This window comes from Clarias gariepinus, chromosome 6, assembly GCF_024256425.1.
Source record: "Clarias gariepinus isolate MV-2021 ecotype Netherlands chromosome 6, CGAR_prim_01v2, whole genome shotgun sequence".
NCBI classification, from domain to species: domain Eukaryota; kingdom Metazoa; phylum Chordata; class Actinopteri; order Siluriformes; family Clariidae; genus Clarias; species Clarias gariepinus.
In genome coordinates, this window is record NC_071105.1 from 26,545,466 (window position 1) to 26,566,190 (window position 20,725).

Sequence of the window (20,725 nt, forward strand, 5' to 3'; positions counted from 1 at the left end):
CACTAGCAGAGCTGAGCAGAAGCAGGGGAACAAGTGGGGGGAGGGGATCCTCTTGTATGAGGTCACAATGGGAGAAAATTTTATTGGCTTGCTCAAGCCCCCAGCCAAAATTAAAAAAAAAGGTCAGAAAGCAAAAATAGTTTTTCTCCCCGTCGCTTTTCACCCAACTGAATGACTAAAATTACTAAAAGGTGAAGTCACCCAGAAATATATGTGATCTCAGGAAGTTTGTCCCCCCCCTCCTCCTTGCCGCTGTAACATAATGCTTGTTTATTATACAAGATGTGTACACTACTCTATGATGCCTGTTTGTTTTTTTCCCCCCGATATTAATCGAGATGGATTTTAACCATGCATAGCTGTCTCTGTCATGACTTTACCAGCATTTTAATTGTTTGGCTGATAAAATCATCTAAATCAATTTTCCCCTCAAACATTAGACTTGAATTAGACTTTTTAATTAAAACTGTCAAAATTCTTCACTTCTTCTTTGTCTTTCGGCTGTTCCCTTTCAGATGTCGTTACAGCGAATCATCAGCCTCCATCTAACCCTATCCTCTGCATCCTCTTCTCTCACACCAACAAACTTCATGTCCTCTCTCACTGCATCCATAAATCTCCTCTTTGGTCTTCCTCTAGTCCTCCTGCCTGGCAGTTCCAACCTCAGCATCCTTCTACCGATATATTCACCATCTCTCCTCTGAACATGTCCAAACCACCTCAATCTGGCCCCTCTGACTTTATCTCCAAAACATCTAACATGGGTTGACCCTCTGATGAACTCATTCTTGATCCTATCTATCCTTGTCACTCCCAAGGAGAACCTCAACATCTTCAGCTCTGCTACCTCCAACTCTGCCTCCTGTCTTTTCTTCAGTGCCACTGTCTCTAAGCCGTAGAGCATTGCTGGTCTCACCACTGTCCTGTACACCTTTCCTTTCATTCTCGCTGATATTCTTTTATCGCACAACACACCTGACACTTTTCTCCACCCATTCCAACCTGCCTGTACTAGCCTCTTCACCTCCTTTGAACACTCTCCGTTGCTCTGGACCGTTGACCCTAAGTACTTAAAGTCCTGCACCTTCTTAACCTCTGCTCCCTGTAGCCTCACCGATCCTCCTAGGTCCCTCTCATTCACACACATGTATTCCGTCTTACTGCGGCTAACCTTCAGTTCTCTGCTTTCCAGAGCATACCTCAACCTTAACAAATTTTCCTCCACCTGTTCCCTGCTTTCGCTACAAAGCACAATGTCATCTGCAAACATCATAGTCCATGGGGACTCCTGTCTTACCTCATCTGTCATCCGGTCCATCACCAGAGCAAACAAAAAGGAGCCTAGAGCCGATCCTTGATGCAGACCCACCTCCACCTTGAACTCTTCTGTCACACCTACTGTACAGCACATCTCACCACTGTCTTACAGCTCTCATACATGCCTTACACCACTCTAACATACTTCTCTGCCACTCCAGACTTCCTCATACAACACCACAGCTCCTCTCTTGGCACCCTGTCGTACGCCTTCTCTAAATCTACAAAGACACAATGCAACTCTTTATTACCTTCTCTGTACTTCTCCATCAGCATCCTCAAAGCTCTCAAATGTCAAAATTCTTCACATTAATTAAGAATGAAATATGTTCCAGTAACGGTGTTTATGTGCTGAAAATTATTCTGAACTTCACATATTACAGCTCACATAAGCACGATCTGCATGCAAGAGAACATCTGGTACACACTAAATACGTCTGGATAGGAGTTGAGGTGTTTGGGGAAACCAAGAGCAGTGCAGTGTTGAGGTAAAAATGAAACCAGTCACACAAAACCACAAAAGATTTTTCTTTTTTTTAAGCGGGTGGGGGGTAATTTAACTGGACAAAATAAGACATGTTACCAAATACAGTACTAAGAAATCGAGCGTCTATTGTCAGTAAATAAAATATAAGGAAAATCAATAGTAAATAATAGATAAATATGTTCAACTCATGTATTTGTAGTCTTCATCTTTCTAATATATTTGAGTGCAAAAAATCTACAAATCTAAAAAATTTAAATGGCTTTTAATAGCACCTGTAGTAGTAGTATTGTTACTTATACCATCACACACTCTCTAAGCCATTTGCACTAGATTTCTAAAACAATTCTGGTGACACCGCAAAACATTTTGATGAAACTGATTAGATACATGATAATCTTCATCAGTTCAAGTTGTCAGATTCTTTTAAAAATGAAGCTGTGTCTTATGTAGGAAGAATAGAGTTTAATCAGTTGTTTGCTAAACTGTTTTAAAGAGGCTTGCTGTAGTTGCCAAGACTACTCCGGGCTTTTTATGCGACACATTACACCTTACACATATTTACTTACTAATAATCACTAATAAAATATGGATACATGTGCTTAGAAAAATGAATGCATCCTGCATATATACTCAATGCGAACACTGAACACAGGTTACATATCATGTGATGTAGACGTCTTTAATCAATCTTATACAGGGTAATTCAAAAAGAATGAACCGATTTCACTACGCAATATTTTATTAAGGAAAAGTAATACAAAACTCCAGCCAAGGCACAAGTATTCTACTCACAATCAACTTTTATTTCCTGTCTTACAAGTGTTTAATGTGACCACCACCTGCAGCACAGACAACATCAATGCGATAAGAGAATTCCTCCCTGGTGCGTATCAGCATATCACGATCCACTGAGTTGATCGCTGTTGTTCTTCGATGTTTAAGGTCATCGAGGTTAGTGGGTAGCGGTGGAACATAAATACGATTTTTTTACATATCCCCACAAGAAAAATAAATAAATCACAGGTCTAAGGATCTCGCAGGCCAAGCACAAAGAGCAAGGTCATTGGCCCCCTTCCGACCAATCAATCGCTGGGGCACTTTTTCATTTCAAAAAGCTCGAACCATCATGTGCCAATGGAGCCATCTTGTTGAAAAATTTATTCATGCGGATTTGCTTGCAATGAAGGGAAGAGCCAGTTTTCTAGCCTATCGAGATGGTTTGCTCTGTAATCGCCCCTCTGTGGCAGCCATTCAAAACTTAGATAACCTCATTCAATAATGATGCTAGAGAACTGAAGCAATTAGTCCTGAAATCAGTTCATTTTTTTTTTCACCCTGTACAACTGCCCACATCATGCACTCTCTAACTGATTCTAATAAAGAAGAAAATGTAAAAATACAGTACCTGGCCAAAAAAACGTCACCACCTGAACTTAACCAAGCAAATAGTTAAGAGCCTTCTATTGAATAATTACAGAAGTGATTAATATGGTTCAGCTGGCAACAGGTTATTTAACCCTAACTGATGCAGTGAGTAGCTTCTCATTTTCTAAACAACCATGTCAGAAGAGATCTCCTGACATCTCCTGTGGTCATGGCAAAGATGTTACTCTGTTTCAGAAGGGTCAAATTGTTTGAGAAAACAACTAAGGAGATTACTGAAACTACTAACATTAGGTCAAGAACTGTAAAACACATTTTTTAAAACCTGGTAGGATAGTGGTGAATCCTCACCTTTGAGAAAGAAAAGTGGTCGGAAAAACATGTTTAATAATGAAAGTAAGAGCATTTCCACACTCACAATGCAAGGATAACTCAAGGGATTGGGGATAAGGAATTGTGAAGCCCCAAGAAAACCACTTATCAGTGACGCTAATTGAAAAAAAATTTTTTATTTGCTAAGGAGCATAAATAATGCACTTTGGAGTAATGGAAAAATGTCATGTGGTCTGATAGATCTATATTTATGCCTAGATGGGCATCATTGTGCAAAGAGAAGTAAATAAAGTGATGTACCCATCATGCCTCATGCCTACCATACAATCATGTGGTTCATCTGTTGGTCAGGTCGAGGCTCAACATTATGTGCTCAAAAAATAAGGTCAGCTAACGGACCTGAATATACTGAATGAGGAGCCTTTTGTGCATAAATGTTATGTTTTTCCTTTACCTATGATGCCAGGATTCACTAGGCACAAATTGTGAAAGAGTGGTTCAGGGAGCATAAGACATCATTTTTACACATGGATTGGCCACTTCACAGTCCAGAGCTTAACGACACTGAGAATCTCTGGGATGTGCCGGAGAAGACATGCAGCAGTCCAACTCTCCAACCATCAGTACAAGATCTCAGAGAGAAATGAATGCAAGCTCTGGACGAAAAAAAAAAATATTGACATTGCATAAGCTTGTCGAAACAATGCCACAATGAATACGCGTGCCGTAATCGAAGCAAAAGGCGGTCCAACAAAATATAAGTGTGCATCACTTTTTTTTGTGTGGGAAGTGCATTCTCAGTTGGACTTGGTTTTCTGATCAGCCTAAATTAGGGAAAATAGACATTTTGTGTTTTCTGTGTATTTATTTAGTAAGATCTAGAAGAGACAATCTCACATGTGCAGTAAATGTTCCAACATAAAACTAACTCTTTAAATGATTCCTCACTCACTCACTCATCTTCTATACCGCTTTATCCTGTATTTAGGGTCACAGGGCCTGGAGCCTATCCCAGGAGACTTAGGTCACGAGGCGGGGTATACCCTGGACAAGGTGCTAATCCATCGCAGGGCACACACACATACACACACTCACACACTCATTTACACACTACGGGCAATTTGGGAACGCCAATCAACCTAACCTACATGTCTTTGGACTGTGGAGAAAACCGGTGTACCCGGAGGAAACCCACCAAGCACGAGGAGAACATAAAAACTCCATGCACACAGAGACGGGAATCGAACCTGGCCGGGAATCGAACATCCTGGAGGTGCAAGGCGACAGTGCTAACCACTAGACCACCTAGTAAACTAAACTCAGATTTAGTTTTTCCTTCTATGTCACATGTCACTGCTATTAGTGCTAACATACCCCCATTATTCAGACAATATAGACACGGGTGAATGCATTGGCTATTTTAAAATGCTGGTAAAATTTTCTCTTTTTTTTTACTTCTAGAACCGCGGTACTTTTTAGTCCTGGTATACCGTACAACGCCAGTACTAACAATGAGCGTGATGCTACCTTTATCAATGTCAAACGAAGCCTTTTCTCTTCCATCTTGGATTATTCTTCCAGGCAGAGTCAATCTGTAATGAGAAAGAAAAATCTGAAACATATGGCCCTAAATTCCATTATTTAACAAAACCGCTCATGGGTAGGTCAATCACCTGAGAAAATAGGGCTTGGCATAGAATTTGAAGTCCTCGCCATCTACGTAGACGTCAAACTCGGATGTTCTTGTGTAAGGGACGCGGATAACCAGCGTAAGAAAGTCAGAGTCTTGACTCAGCTCAAATGCTGGTGTTATCATGATGCGTTCCTGATACTGTTCAGCATCTAAGGCCCTGAAAAAGTGAAAATGAATCATCTGGAGCTTTATCAAGATAATATGACACGTTATCATGTGACAGTAAAATGAAGCTGAAGATATCCTGCAATAAGATGCACTTCTGCAGGAGTGCCTCAACACACAAGAAAAAGCACGCTGATCTGTTCTTGTGTTGTATTCTGTATCTGTATTTGGGATAAAGAAGCTTACCACTGAAAACATGTTGTTACCAGGAGGAAAATAATTATTTGATCCCCTGCAGATTTTTTAAGTTTGCCCACTTGCAAGATTTCGTCTCATGAGGTAAGGATAATCGTGAAAGATCAGTCCAAAACTTCACAGACCAAAATTTTGCTCTTTGGCATCAACTCAAGTTGCTGTGTTTGGAGGAGGAAAAATGTTGGTTATGACCTTAAGAACACCATCCCTACAGTCAAGCATGGAACTGGAAACATCATGCTTTGGAACTGTTCCTCTGCTAAAGGTACAGGCTTGACTTTGCCGCTTTGAGGAGCCGTGTATTGTAAAAACTTGGATGAGAACCTCTCCTTCCCTCAGCAAGAACACTGAAGATGGGTCATGAATGGGTCTGCCAGCATGACAATGACCCAAAACATGCCGCCAAGGAGCAAGAAATGACTTGCGTCTGTGCTTGCCAACAAGCGTTTATCCACCAAGTACTATATCAAGTTTTGCTTGGGGATCAAATACTTATTTTACTCATTAAAATGCGACAAAAGTTATAATTTATCATGTGCTCTTTTCTGGATTTTTAATTGACATTGTCTCTATCCTTTAAAATAAAGCTTTGATAAAAATATTTATTTAAATTTAAATATTATAAGCTTACAAAATCTGCAGGGGACCAAATAATTATTTTTCCCACTGAAGGTCCCAGTGGACCTAAAAGTAGAGGTTCCAAAAAACTAGAGATTTCACATTGTCTACTACAGCTCCGTATATAATAGTATCAATCATACAAATTCAAATTTTTATCTGTGTACGTGACAAATAAAATTTTTGATTACGCATGCAGTCTCGCAATCCACAAGCAAAACATTTGCCATTTTGTCTAACATTTATTCCTACCACAAATAATACTGCCAAGCCACATAATGATGAATTGCTAAGTGCACCCCAACAGATCTTACATAACACATGATAAGAGACCATGTACTGTACAACACGTTTGGGGACTGGGAGTTTTATGATACGGGGATATTCAGTTAATGTTAAACTATCATTTAATAAAAGCCATACAGTATGTTAAGTGCAAACTGAATAGCTTGGGAAGCTTTATAACACAACAGCCCCGGCCCAATAAAAGACGTGTGTATACATTACATCTAAATATATTAAAATATAATTGAACAGTCTTTTGTAATTTAATCTGAAAAATTGATCTGGGCATTGGTGGCTCCATAGTTCTCGTCTGCCATGCGGATGGGCCCAGGTTCAATTTCCACCCAATGCCCAAAAAGCATCCATTGGATGCAGTGTTGGTCCCAAGCCCAGCTAAAATGGGAAGGTTGCATCAGGAAGTTTCCTCCTAAAAATCCAGTATCTTAAAATATGACATTTTTGTATTTGAAAATTGAGTAAATTACTATTCACATAGAACGAATACCTTGTATCTCTCTGTCTGGTTCACTACATGCAACCACATTCATTGGGAAGACTGCTGACCTGACAGCTGTCAAATAAATGATCAACATCCTCCACAAAAAGGCTAAGCATCAGGAGGCTGAAAGGGCTGGCTGTACTACACGGCTGCATGAAAGCATATTTATGAAAAGTTAGCTGGAAAGGAGAACAGGGATGACTGTCAAGCAAAACAAATTCAAGAGCAAATACAAGAACTGTAGTGAGGCTGGAGTCAGTGCATCAAGAGCCAACACACACACACGCCCTGGAAATGGGCTATGACTGTTGATTTCAGACGTGGTCTGATGCTATTCATTGTCCAAGCCACTCCTGAACAAGAGACAACGTCAGAATCATCTAACCTGGGCTAAGGGGAAAAATGAACTGCTGTGCAATGGTCCAAAGTCCTCATTTCAGATTAAAGTAAAGTTTGCATTTCATTTGGAAATCAAGATCCCAGAGTGTGGAGGGAATGTCAAGAAATCCAGTGTGAAGGTTTAACAGCTGGTAATGATTTGGGGTGTAATGTCATCTGCTGGTGTTGGTTCACTGTGTTTTATCATATATAAGTCCAAAGTCAACGAAGCGATCTAGAGGGGATTATAAAGCACTTTATGCTTCCACTTTCTGCAATTTTCCCTTTTCAGTAGGACTTAGCAACTGCCCATAGTGCCGAAACTACCACTAACCGATTTGCTGACTGTAATATTACGGAGCTTGATTGGCCAGCCAACTCACCTGACCTGAACCCCAATGCCGCATTGTTGTTGTTCATGCTAAAGGAGCCACGACTAAAGTCTTAAATGAATAAATAAACAATTTTTTTTAGAAGTCGAACATTTCTGTATCCTTTTATGATTGATATTAGAAAATATTATGAGATACTCAATTATATCCTTATCCTTAAGTTTACCAGATATTTATTTCATGATTATGCAAAACCTTCACAAATTTCGTTTCTTTTTGTCAGTCAGAAACTAATAAAACAGTCTTCCAGGTTTTTGACCTCACGAGTTGTAGCATTTTCCAGACACAACAACTGTTCAGCATTGAAAAACTACAGACATTCTTCCTGACAAAATGGCTTGGTTTTACATCGGGTCTGACATCACATGCAAGAGCTCAAAAATATAAAAAAGGACAATGCTGGAGGATTTATGGAGATTAGTGTTATAGTAGTGTATATATAACCTTCATTCATATTAATTTTTTTGCATATTCTAGTAGGGAAGCTGGGGTCAGAGCGTAGGATCAGCCAGGATAGGGTTCCCCTGGAGCAGATAGGGTTTAGGGCCTTGCTCAAGGGCTCAACAGTGGCAACTTGGTGGTGCTGGGGCGTAACCTTTAGATTAAGAACCCAGAGCTTTAAACATTTGCGCCACCACTGCCCCAGGTCAGGGCTCTGTGCGGGCGCCTTGAGCTCTTCTCTGATTTGAGTAAACTATGTGCACAAAGGGCCATTATCATGCTGGAACAGGATTAAGTCTTAGTGAAAAAGACATTCAGGCATCTGTGTGTTTCCACACACTAGGCCCTACTTCAATGCCCTACTTCCAGCTCTGTGGAAAACCCATGACTGTGAGCGTTAGGTGTACACATACTTTTGGCCATGCACTGCAATTTTTGTTAACTTATTTAAAGTTGTTAAATTTGGTCAAATTTGGTCAAATTTACAATTTATGTTTTTTTTGGGGTTTTTATTTGTAAAAATGTGAATAAAGCATATAAAATATACTGGTGGACTATGTTACTTGGCATGTGCTATTCACCGTCATATCAGTATATCATACAGCTAAATCATGTTAACACTGTTGCTTCTTTTTCCAGACTTGTAGGCGCTGTCTAATCCCCATCAAACATCAGAGACACGGCTGTTAAGTCATCCACTGAGACTTCTCAAAGCAGAAAACACATAAGACAGGTCATGAAAGCGAGTCACTTCGAACCTGTGTATTACTACTGCACTAGTGTGTGACATCTCACTGTTCAGCCACTTCATGGTGTGGTATACCAGGACTGCTGCTGACCACAAGGTGGTGATGAAAACTGCTTTCACTCTTAAACATACGCTACGTACATCTGGGCAAGAGCTGAGCGTACAAAACATGTGGCGTCATTAGAACACATCTGGACCAAACAGCGAGACTCATCTCTGCCTTGGCCATCTGCCAGCTCAGTCCACCTATAAGTATATGTAACTTAGACATTTCTTCATTTCTAACTGCTGTGCATGTTCTCTGTATCTAAAGTCTATGTGCTATTCCATAAATTCAGTCCATATGTTTTTTTTTTTTTAAAACAATTAGTATGATTCAAGCTTTATGTATTACTGCCAGGCAATACTGTGCACACACACACAATGGCAATTAATCCTCTGTTCATCATCTAGACTTGAGTATGATGTGCTTAATGGTCATACGTTGTTTTGTATAGGTGTGCGATTAGTCTCCTGTATGATTGTTTGCACTGTGTTTCTGCAGTTTCATGTTAAATGTAGCACTGAGTCCAGGAGACGTGGTCCAGGTCCAGACCGAGGTCCGCCATTTAGTGACGCCTGAACCACAAAATTCTCTCTATGTTTTTTAAATTATACTTCTATTAATTATGTATATTTAATATCCAAAAATTACTTTTGATACCCAAGTACAGTAAATATCAGATATGTATACTATAAGACTTTTGCTTAAGTAATATTCGGAAAGATGACTTGAACTTCTACAAAAGTCATTTTCTGGTATGATGCTTGTACTTTACCTTTCAGGTACTGCGGAATCTCGGCATACGACTGGCCTCCCAAAGGAATTTTCACCTTAAGAACTGAAATTTCACATAAAATTTGCATGAGGATGTAAAGCATTTTTATCCTACTGAAAAAACAGCCGGTGCCAGGAGGAATCATAAATTAAGGTTAAGTGAGGTTTTAATGACTATTTGTTTTATACTAGTGTTAGCACGCATCATTGACGGGTAAAAAGTGTGTAGAAATAGTTTTAAGGTTCGTCTGATTTAATAATACAAATAAATAACATTTTGTAAGGTTGAGTATCTTACACCTTTTTACGCTAAGAGAAAGTTGTCCTAAAATGTGTTAAAATTCACGTCTTCTTTGTCTTTCAGCTGTCACCACAGCAAATCATCTGTCTCCCTCTAACCCTGTCCTCTGCATCATCTTTCCTCATACCAACTAACTTCATGTCCTCGGTCACTACATCCATAAGTCTCCTCTCTGGTCTTTCTCTAGACCTCCTGTCTGGCACTTCCAACCTCACCATCCTTCTACACAATCTCTCCTCTAAACAGGTCCAAACCACCTCAAATCTGGCCTCTCTGACTTTATCTCCAAAACATCTAACATGTGTTGTCCCTCTGATAAACTCATCTTTGTCACTCCCAAAGAGAACCTCAACATTTTCATCTCTGCTACCTTCAGCTCTGCCTCCTGTCTCTAAGCCGTAGAGCATCGCTGGTCTCGCCACTGTCTTGAACATTTTCCTTTTATTTTCGCTGATAGTTTTTTATCACACTTGACACTTTTCTCCACCCGTTTCAACCCACCTGGAAACGCCTCGTCACCTCCTTTCCACACTCTTCGCTGACCCTAAGTACTTAAAGTCTTGCACCTTCTTTACCTCTGCTCCCTGTAGCCTCATAGCAGCTAATTTTAAAGTAGGTTATTAAACCTTATTAATTTAACAATCTACTTTAACAGTTTAACAGTTAACTTCAAGCAAATCCCTAAGGATGGTTTTATTAAAGGTTCATTAAATTCAGTCAGACATTTTTGTGTGATGCTGTGACGAAATCTGGCTGGATAGACATCCAGACAGACAGAAATTTTTCTGAGACTGGTTTCAGGTCCTCCAATGTATGGAACGTAAAGATATCATTAAAAGAGCCCATTTTAAGCAATGTACAGACAAAACCTTTTACAATGGAACCTTGGTTTACAAGCATAATTCATTCCGGAAGCAGGCTCGTATTTCAAAACACTTGTAAATAAAAGCAAATTTCTCAATAAGAAGTTATGTAAACTTAAATTATTAGATCCATAGTCAAAAAAATAAATAAATACATAAAAATAATTAACACAAAATAAAAATAAAACACATTAACCTGCACTTTTCCTTTAAAAAAGTAAAAATAAATCCCAACAGATAATGCGCACAGGCGCTGTGTGTGTGTGTCTGTGTATGTGTGTGAAGCTAAATTAAAAGGACAGTAGGATTTAGACCCCCCCCCCCCTTCTCATCTTACAGGGTAACCCCACCTCCTGTCTTATTTAAGTTTCACACACACACATTAACGGAAAGACTGTTTTATCGGAAAAATTAACAAGGAACATCGTTAATGACACTCGTGTGAGCGCATACTAACTGAATCACTGCTGTAAAGTAATAATAAAAAAATTGACCTGCACTTTACCTTTGAAAAGAATCGTGACAGAGCAGTGTTTCCATTAGAGAGAGAAAAAGAGTGTGTGTGTGTGAAGGCGAGAGTAGGAGGGGTGTGTGTGTGAAGGGGCATGTGTTCAATGACACGCATGCACATAAAGGCAGGCTCATACAGAGAGAGAAAATGGATTCTTAACCTCTCTAATGAGACTTGCTTTTGCTTTACATGCGCGCTGTACACATACGCATACAAACAAACCCCCCCAAAAAAAAACATTTATGCGCACACACGTGGTCACAGTGTTATGGTAAACAGTACACACGTGCACAGATCTTAATTATACCTGTAAGAGCCACGCACTGAGTGAGCAGGGGAGACGATTACCCACAATTCCGCAGCACAAGAGAGAGAAAAAACGTTGGCTCAGTTGTGATTATGTGAAGCTTGGCGTCAAAACGAGAAGTGTATGCATGATACATGATACTCCAGGACAAAATTTATTAAAAAATCTTTGCTTGTCTTGCAAAACACTCGCAAAACGCAGTACTCACAATCCGAGGTAACACCGTATTTATGAAGATTTTAGTTAATTTACATGTCTTTTCTTAGTGCTTATATATGCAAAAATATGATAATAGTATTGGAAATTAATAATATTGGTAATAATTTTGGGTGACTGAAATGGATTATGTGCATTTACATTATTTTTTAGGGGGAAATTTGTATCACAATATGAAATTTTGCCCTAAAGAACTGACTTATTAAATTCGTATCCTGAGGTTTCGCTACAAGTGTGACACAAACACTGACATCAATTAAATTATTGCACTTTAATTATGTTGAAAATTTTAATCAACCGATAATGGAAGCGAAAGACAAATATTCACTTCTGGTAATGTTTCTTTCTGCTGCATCGGCAACGCGTCGTATCGAGACACCACTACATCGGAATCGGTTCGGATCTAAGTCGGTTGTATCGTTACAGCCCTGATCGTTAGCGTTTTTCAAAGTGAAGCTACTACAGGAAGCTTCTGGAATGCAGGGGAACAGTCAGATCAGGCGGGAACACAGGAGCTAAAGCACTGCAGGGCTAACGTTAATGATGATCCAGGGTTCACATGCACGTGTGGGTGTCCTGTTTATACAGCAACATACACTGTTAGCGAGATCTAAACCCCAATCTATCCTGGATTGCTAGCTAGAGGTAAATGCCTTGATAGGACACATCATGCACATTTTATGTCACACAGCAAAGTGTATAAGTAGGTTGAGATTTACACATGGAAAAACTTTATTACTGGGTTAGCTAGCAATCATGCCTTGCGGTTTATTTTTAGCATCAGCGTTTGACTGATGTAAATCTGGTCGCATTTAAAATTAACAAGTGATAAAAATGCCGCGTACGTGACGGCAATTTGGTGAAACAAGACATACCTTAATATCACGCGAAAACACTCTGAAGTGTGGAAAATAACACGAACACATGGCCCAGTTCCTGCTTCACGCAGCGTCAATGCGGATACCGTAACAACGGAAATAGAAACGCATTCGCAAAAAGATCACCAAAGGAATTCGGACACAAAAGCCGTCAAATCAGGCGTCATTGAGGTACATTGATACAAGTCAAACAATATGTGTTGGATTAATTCTACATAATAATTCGTCACGACAACTAAGTAAAAAAAATAAAAATAAAACGTTCGGTTAGTTTTTAAAAGCCCGGATTGTTTACTGTCTTACGGTAAAAGCGGCGATGCCCCGCCTCCCTCGGCAGAGTGAGTTTGTGGACGCGCTAAGCTCAGCTCTTAGACTTGGCTCTTCTTCACAATGTGAGCGAAGCGAGCGTGGCAGCGCTGTCGGAATCCGTCCTGATGCTCCGTTTGGACGTTTAAACGGGTTCTTTCGATGCGTGGCCGAGCGCACGGAAAACTTTTCCAGCATGAGGACTCATTGCAAGATCGTGGCGCTCGCGCTGTGCTTCGGAGTTTTCTTACTTGTGTACTTTTTCGGGGGGAACAGCGCGGACGAGCCCCCGCCGCACAGGGAGCACCACAAACTTCCCAGCGTCCCCTCTGCCTCTGGACTTGGCAAAGTAGTTTCCGTGAAAGTGGTGAAGCCTCCACAGCAGATCCAGCCAAATCGGAAAGAAAGCTACAAAGGAGACGGCGCGATCTCTAAGCTTAGGTAGGATCTACTATCATCATTATTCATTTCATACGTCTGCTTCTTCTTCTTCTTCTGCATGGCTGTGGAGTTGCAAAAAATGCTAAGTTTATATATATATATATATATATATATATATATATAAAAGTGTGAGTGCAGATTTCTCTTGCATCATATCATCTGAGTGAACAGTTGCACTCTTACTGATCAGTCCAATAAGACTCATAAGGTATTTGTGTGTTCAGTCTGGATTGGCTAGGATTCATCTTCTTTAACATTTCCTAGAGACCAGCTGCATTCAAGGACATCTCTGAGCCCTGTGTGCACCTAACCAACGTTCGCTCTCTGCACTGATCATCCAGCAGTTAGAATCAATACAAAGAGAAAAGCAGATGTGCCTGTCAAATATTTCAGCCTTTGCTTTCTGGTTCAAGCGTTTGTACATTCAAGAGGATTGGGGGAAAACTTTGTGCCCTGCCATATAATATGGTGTAACAATCCTCAGGATCTGTGCATGCATCCATTCAGAGATCTATCCAAGTGGATCTGGAGACCTGGGTGTGAAGTGGGATCACACCTTAGAACTCTGGACACCAATTGATTGCACTCACACGCACTCACTTACACATTCAAAGTATTAGACGCACATTCTAATTCTATGTTTTATTACTTCATATTTTAGTGGTTCAACATTCTAGAACATTACTGGATCTTATTGATTATTAAATGACGACAAATATGGCATTAACAACAACAGTCAGTTGTTATTTTAAGACAGGATGGTACATTGCTGTTCTGAAATAGTTCAAATAGTTGGAATAGAAGTTGTTTATTCAGGGTGACCAGCCTCAACAGCCACCAATTAACATCACCTACACATTAGATTAGAGCTGGTATAAAGGCTTTACAGATTATAAGTAGCAGACACGTCTCAATACCAACTGTTCCTATTTTAAATGCATTCAGCATTGTTTTACAATGTAGAATTAAATAAAAATGGAATTAGATGGTGTGTCCAAACCTTTGACTGGTTGTGTAGGTGCAGTTAATTCATCTTGTATGTTTTTGGGAGGTGGGATGAAGAAACTCATAAAAACCCAAGAGAGGCCATGCAACACTCCACACACAGCGGTAACCCGAGCTCAGTTTCATACCGGGGCTTTGGAGCTGTGAGGTGCACCACTACACTCTCAGAAACTGCCAAAAAATAGTAATCTATTGCTGACATCAAAGCGATACCTTTTCTAATTGTCGAGCGTGTCCTGTGTCCAGATAGGTTCTTGTTTTAAGGCTGGCTTTTCAAAATAAATCAAGGCCTGTTTGTGTATCTAAAAGCATTTCAATTATAGCATTTTATACCGTATTTACCATGACCGTATTTGAAGGTCCACACTGTGTAATGTTTAAGGTCTATGATGGTTGCTCTATAATTAAAAAGACATTTTAATTTATCTTAATAATGTCAGATCTGTTCTTGGGTCGCAAGACGGTTCATGCAAGCATATTGTCTGGTCTATTTATCAGATGATTATTGTGATCAGGATTGACCCGCGGTCACCTTGGAAAGAACCGACTCATTTCCGAAGGACTCCCGTGAGCTAAGCAGGGAAAGGCCAAAATCAATGATCAGCTTGTTCCGTCTAATTGAGCGAGCATGCTCCCTTGTGAGCGGTTTTGATTTGGAACGGCGTTATCCACTCAGGCAGCCGCTGCTTTCATTCAGGGGGATGCAGAAAGGAGCGATTGTGAGCCTTACTGAATTAAATGTGGATGAATCAATGGCATTGTTTTTTTCCTCAGATGCGGAGCGTTCATGCGCACGGGTCCTTGATACGATAAGGCTAAATTAACATCTTGCTGTACGAATCACAAACAGGAATAGTTTTAACAGGTATTGTTTGGGTGAATTTTGACCTTCCTCATTGTTTTCTCACACATAGACGCAGAGCACATCTATTAAAGAAACACACGGGCAGGCTTTAGTCACCACTGGAAACTGTCGCTTTGAGTAAATCCTTTACACGTGAGGAGAACAAGGAAGTGCTATGTGGAAAATACCATTAAGGGTAAAATAAATGACCTGTTTGATTTAGCTATGATCGCTGCTTACAGTCGTTGTTTTTTTCCGTTTTGCGCTCATCCTCCCTCGGACAGACTTCCTGCCTTACCAGGCTGCGACTCACAAACAAGTCCCTGATGAGGCATCGCATCATTTCCCCTGATCTACTGTCGAGTGTTAGTGAGAGGTAAAGAGTGCATTTATGTGTGTGTGCTAACAAGCCAGGCTGTTTTTAAAGTGCTTGAAGTGGTGTCACAAATTCTTGACCGAAAAAAAAAAAACAGTGTGTGCATCTCACTTTGGGAAATGTGTTTTTGAACACCATTGAATGACGAGGACGACGAGTGAGCAGCTAGTGAGTGGGAACTGATGCACATTGCTGCTTGACATTCAAGTATTCGAGAGAAGATTTAGTGTAAGTGTAAATGGATGAACTGCATAAATAATTTATGTGAAGGATTAATCTGAAATGTGGTAATGCATGCTAGGGTTTTTTAGATAGTCCCTGGATAGCTTTCTAAAGGAATTCTTCATTTTAAAGACATGGTGGGAGGGTTCTTCAGTAAATAAAAAAATATATATATTTCTTTAAAACTATTTGAAGAAATCACGTTAGATATTCAGATGAGGATGCAGGAAAATACACTCCCTACTTTTTGTCTTGTTTGTATTGGCGAGGGTTTAAACAAGCTAATTAGATTGCCCCCTCTTGTGACCTCTAATGAGAAAAGCTCCTCCCTTTGCTTATTGCCCCGCCCTGCGGCTGTGTGGAGGGGCGTGGTTTAATGGGAGCTCATTTAAATAGACACTGAAATGCCATATTTGAAGGAGGGTTATTTTAGCCAGAGTATTAACAGACACTTTGAAAGATTTTTGAGACCTATTAAAGGAATAGTAATAGAGTATATGAAACCTTCAAGGTTTTTAGATTGTGCTTAACTTGCCATTTTACATATAATAATTTGATCCAAAGACTTTTATACAGTAAATACTTTACAACTTTTAATACTGCTACTTTATTTCCACCTCAGTTTGATGTTCTTGTCATGTTTTACTTTATTATTCACTATTATTCATTTCTAGGCCCTCTGCGTTAGTAAAATTTAATTGACTGAATAGTAAACGTCTGGAATAAATGATAAAGCGTCGTTTCAAAAAATTCTTTTATGTGGTTCAGGAATGAGTCTTTATAGGAATTTTGCCTTACACCACAACAGAGGACTCTACCAAAGGCCTTGAATTCTTATCAGCCTCGTCCTCGTGAGAGAAGACGAGAGTGCGTCGGCTCAGGAAAGAGCTACGAACGTTCCCCCTGGATTAAGTTAAATGAAATTGGAGATCTGGCTTAATCCTTTCATGAGGCAGGACTCTTCTCTGTTCTTTTGGCTGATATTCCTCCCAGTGAGTCACAGAGTTCATGATGGAGTAATGAAGCTGTGCTGTCGCTGCACATGTGCAGTCTGTATACATTTCCTCCACGCAAGCATTACTTCTTGTTGTTGCTGTTCTTACTGCATGTGATATGGGGCGATATGACAAAAAATATCATATTGCATTTGAAGGAGCTTTACTAAACCACAATATGTATTATAATATATAAGTTTGTTCAGAAATATGTGCCAGTAATTACAATAGTTTTAATATTTTACAACTTTAAAGATTCAGCAAAAATTGTAACCTATATATTCTGTTTATAACTCATGTGTGTATTAAAAAGAAATCTCAGGGTAAGGGTAGAGCTTGTAAAAGCATATTGTCTAGCTTTTTGAAAGTTGGTGTTTAAACTAGAAGAATTGCTTGAAAGGTTGTGGGGGGGGCGGGGGCAACTATGCAATGCTATAGGAAAATAATCAATAAACAGGGAGGTGGTTAATTATTTTTAGCAAATGCAAATAAGTTTATCAGCTTGTAATTCCATTTAACATTGTGCAACATCTGCAAGAAGATACTTGTTCAGCATGTGAGCAATGAAATTTTTAAAGATTAATGTATGTGGATCGTCTGCTACCGGAAACCCCATCCCAGCTGTTACTATAGTAACTGCATTAGAATTATGCTGTATCATGTGAGCAGGAAGCTGGTAATAGTGAATATTGATATGGCTCTGATTTAGCTATGCCTATACTCAGTATATCTGCATAGTGGCGAGTTCGATATTGCTTTTTGAGATGTTAAAGATTAACAATTAATTTTGTTAAGAATTTACTCGGTTAAAAATGTATTAAGCATTAAGTTTCGTATTGCATGTAGTGGTTAGATTGACAAAACACTTGATATTGATAGTGTGGCGGCTAACCACAAATAAATCAGTGTATGGGAGACACTGGATAGTGCCCAAGGGGCAACCTCCGGTTCTGAACAAGAAGTGCTAAAATGTGCAAATCATTAAATGCCACTACTTGCTCCAAATGTGAGTCAATCCCCATAGGTTCACATATTAAAATGGACAATTTTACAACAAAAACAAACATGCTTCAGAAAAGGGTTTTGAGTCTCCATAGCTAAATGTCGCATTCGTGACAACAGTAAGTGGGTGGATTTTTATCAACTCATCAGTGAAAATAATATTAAGTTATAAAATTCTGCAGAATTAGTAGAGATGGATTCCACACATTCCATAAAAAGTTTTAAAATGCGTTTTTAAATGTATTTGTTTGCATTTGAAGTAATAAAAAACTAAACTCTTAACACATTGGCAGGCGACACTGCATCCTGTGTGGTAGGTTTCTGTTACAATGTTTTGAGTGACGGCTGCATTGCAGGTGTCAGACTGCTAGCTGTTTGCTATGCATTACTTTAGCTAACCAGCCAACTGGATATAATTTAATGTTGCTGTTAAATTTGCAACAAGAATTGTACTAGTGGACACAGGACCATATAAACGGGATGAACGCAAAGTAATTAAACTCAATCTCAACCCCTGTCCCCCTGCTAGCATTTTAGCTACGCTAGCTAGTTTGTGGTAACTGAAATAAGTAGCCATGTTCCAATCAACAGCCAGGCTCCCTTTGTTTAGCCCATTTGCCCATGTAAGGATTAACCAGTGTTTAGGTGGAGTCAGCTCCTGTCAAGATGATGACGACCAGAGCTTCCACAGCTGAGCTTCAAAATCGCAAAATAAGCACTAGCCTAGCCTTAATCGCCTAGCTCAGTAGCTATAGTAGCTCACAGTGATTTGTGCATTCTTGTCAAAGTCACTCGCAGTAAAATACTTCTTCCTTAACAGTGGGAATATTGATGAAATGCACATGTATTGTTTACCATGTCCACTGGTCCCACCATCGCTGTGTACTCACTACATACTGTATATTGCATTCAAGCCACAGTCACACTGAAACTAGATATTACATTAGTGACAGAATGACAAGTGGAGTGAATGTGAAACCTCCCAGTGCAGTTATACTAAATAAAAGCAGTTATAAATAATTCGAAATAATAGATCCCATCAAAACTGCTGTGCATTAAACGATTAGTTATAAACTGTCTTTTTTTTTTTTGGTGCTGCAGTTCTAGAACATTAATTCTCATCAATCAGATGTGAGAATTCAACAGTGGTGTGATCTAACGAACATATTATCACAGTATTATCTGGGGTGTTATGAGGTGTTTATAACACCACCCTTGCTTAACGTCTGATTTCGTTAATTTGTCCCTCATTTATTTAAAGACTTTTGATATGAGTCTTTAAATAAACCAAACTCTCGAATCCTAAAAATCATAGTCGTTGGTCTTAGGCTGCATGGTTGGTCTTCAGTGCTGGTTTCCCTTTTCTTTAAACGTCTTCATCCTTCTGTTCAAAGGGCAATTTGGTATTTAAAAACGTTTCCCAACTTTTGCATTACTTTCGGTTAGGGATGCACCGAAATGAAAATTCTGGGCCGAAAACGAAACCGAAATTTTTGGATGCACTTGGCCGAAAACCGATACCGAAACCGAAAATGGCTTCATTAAAAAACATGTTTAAAATATTTTTTCTTTTTGTTTGTATTAAAAAAACTACAAATTAATTAAGCAATCAAACTTTTATTGATAATAAATAACAGTAATAAGGCTGTTTAACAATAACAAAACTTGCTTCCAAGTGCTTCCAAACCGCCGACATACTCCGTGTTTGATGCGTAATGACAGCGCGAACGAGACGGGAGGATGGGAGAGGCGTGGCGACAATTTCGGCTTTTATTTTCGGCGCTTTCTTATGTTTCGGCCGAAACCGATAATGCTATTTCGGCCGAAAATTTTCGGCGGCCGAAATTTCGGTGCATCCCTACTTTCGGTACAGTGCTGATATTTACAGAATAAAAGGAAAAAGAGATTTATTCAGAACGCTCCTCCGCCTTCATAAGTGTGCAGGGTTAAGATCTATCTGAATGAAACCCTGGCATGTTTATCACCTTCATGTGATTTGTATAGGCAGATAATACAAAAAAAACACCCTTTTTTTTTTTTTCATGTTGCCGTGACGGTAGAGCAAATAAACCAGAATGATTAAAGTAATAATTCTGAAAGTGCGGTAAGAAAACGTTTTGTGCGCCACTAAAAACCTCATCGAGTCGTATGGTATTTTTCTGTATCACTCCCATGTGTTTTTCTCTTCCTTCATCTGTCTTGACCTTTTTTTTTCTTTTATTTGTGAAGGAATCCTGTTTTTTTTTTTTTTTTTTTATAGCTAGAGGCTCGGCTTGTATTCTGCCTCCTTTTCAAGTTGGTTTGTGTGCGTCTGCATGACTTAGTCACATGATTAAAGTTTTACTGGTGAAGCGCAGTTGCACCATCAGGTTTTTTGTACTGTTGTGAGTGTTGTCTAGCATCAGGGAAACATTTCCACAGTTCCTAAAGAAGCCTTTTTAAACAAATGTTTTTTGCCGTCGTGTCCCAGGAGGCCAATGTGCCGGTTCGTGGCAGGAACATTACATAGAGTCATAGACATGTCATCTCTCTAATCATCTCTCTCTCTCTCTCCCTCTCTCTCTCTCTCTCTCTCTCTCTCTCACTCTTGCTCCCTGTCTCGCAGTCTGTCTGTACTATTCTATATTTTCCCTGTACTCGCCCTAAGCATCTGAACGAGTTGTAATTCTGCTCACTCCAAATCCTATCCTTATGAAAGCAAAGCAAA

General features: G+C 39.5%; 2 protein-coding genes across 2 annotated transcripts in view; one reads left to right on the plus strand and one right to left on the minus strand.

Moving 5' to 3' along the window:
• The window catches only part of shq1 (SHQ1, H/ACA ribonucleoprotein assembly factor), a 73,816-nt gene extending 60,913 nt beyond the window's left edge, over positions 1–12,903 (minus strand). The window contains exons 1-3 of the mRNA XM_053497806.1: positions 12,825–12,903; positions 5,194–5,370; positions 5,048–5,112 (exon numbers count right to left, since the gene is read on the minus strand). Of these exons, the coding sequence (XP_053353781.1) occupies positions 5,048–5,112; positions 5,194–5,336 (208 nt within the window). The 5' untranslated portion in view covers positions 5,337–5,370; positions 12,825–12,903. The remainder of the gene's footprint in view (positions 1–5,047; positions 5,113–5,193; positions 5,371–12,824) is intronic.
• Positions 12,904–13,187: 284 nt separating this feature from the next.
• gxylt2 (glucoside xylosyltransferase 2) overlaps positions 13,188–20,725 on the plus strand; it is a 30,087-nt gene continuing 22,549 nt past the window's right edge. The window contains exon 1 of the mRNA XM_053499248.1: positions 13,188–13,574. Coding sequence (XP_053355223.1) covers positions 13,330–13,574 — 245 coding nt within the window. The 5' untranslated portion in view covers positions 13,188–13,329. The remainder of the gene's footprint in view (positions 13,575–20,725) is intronic.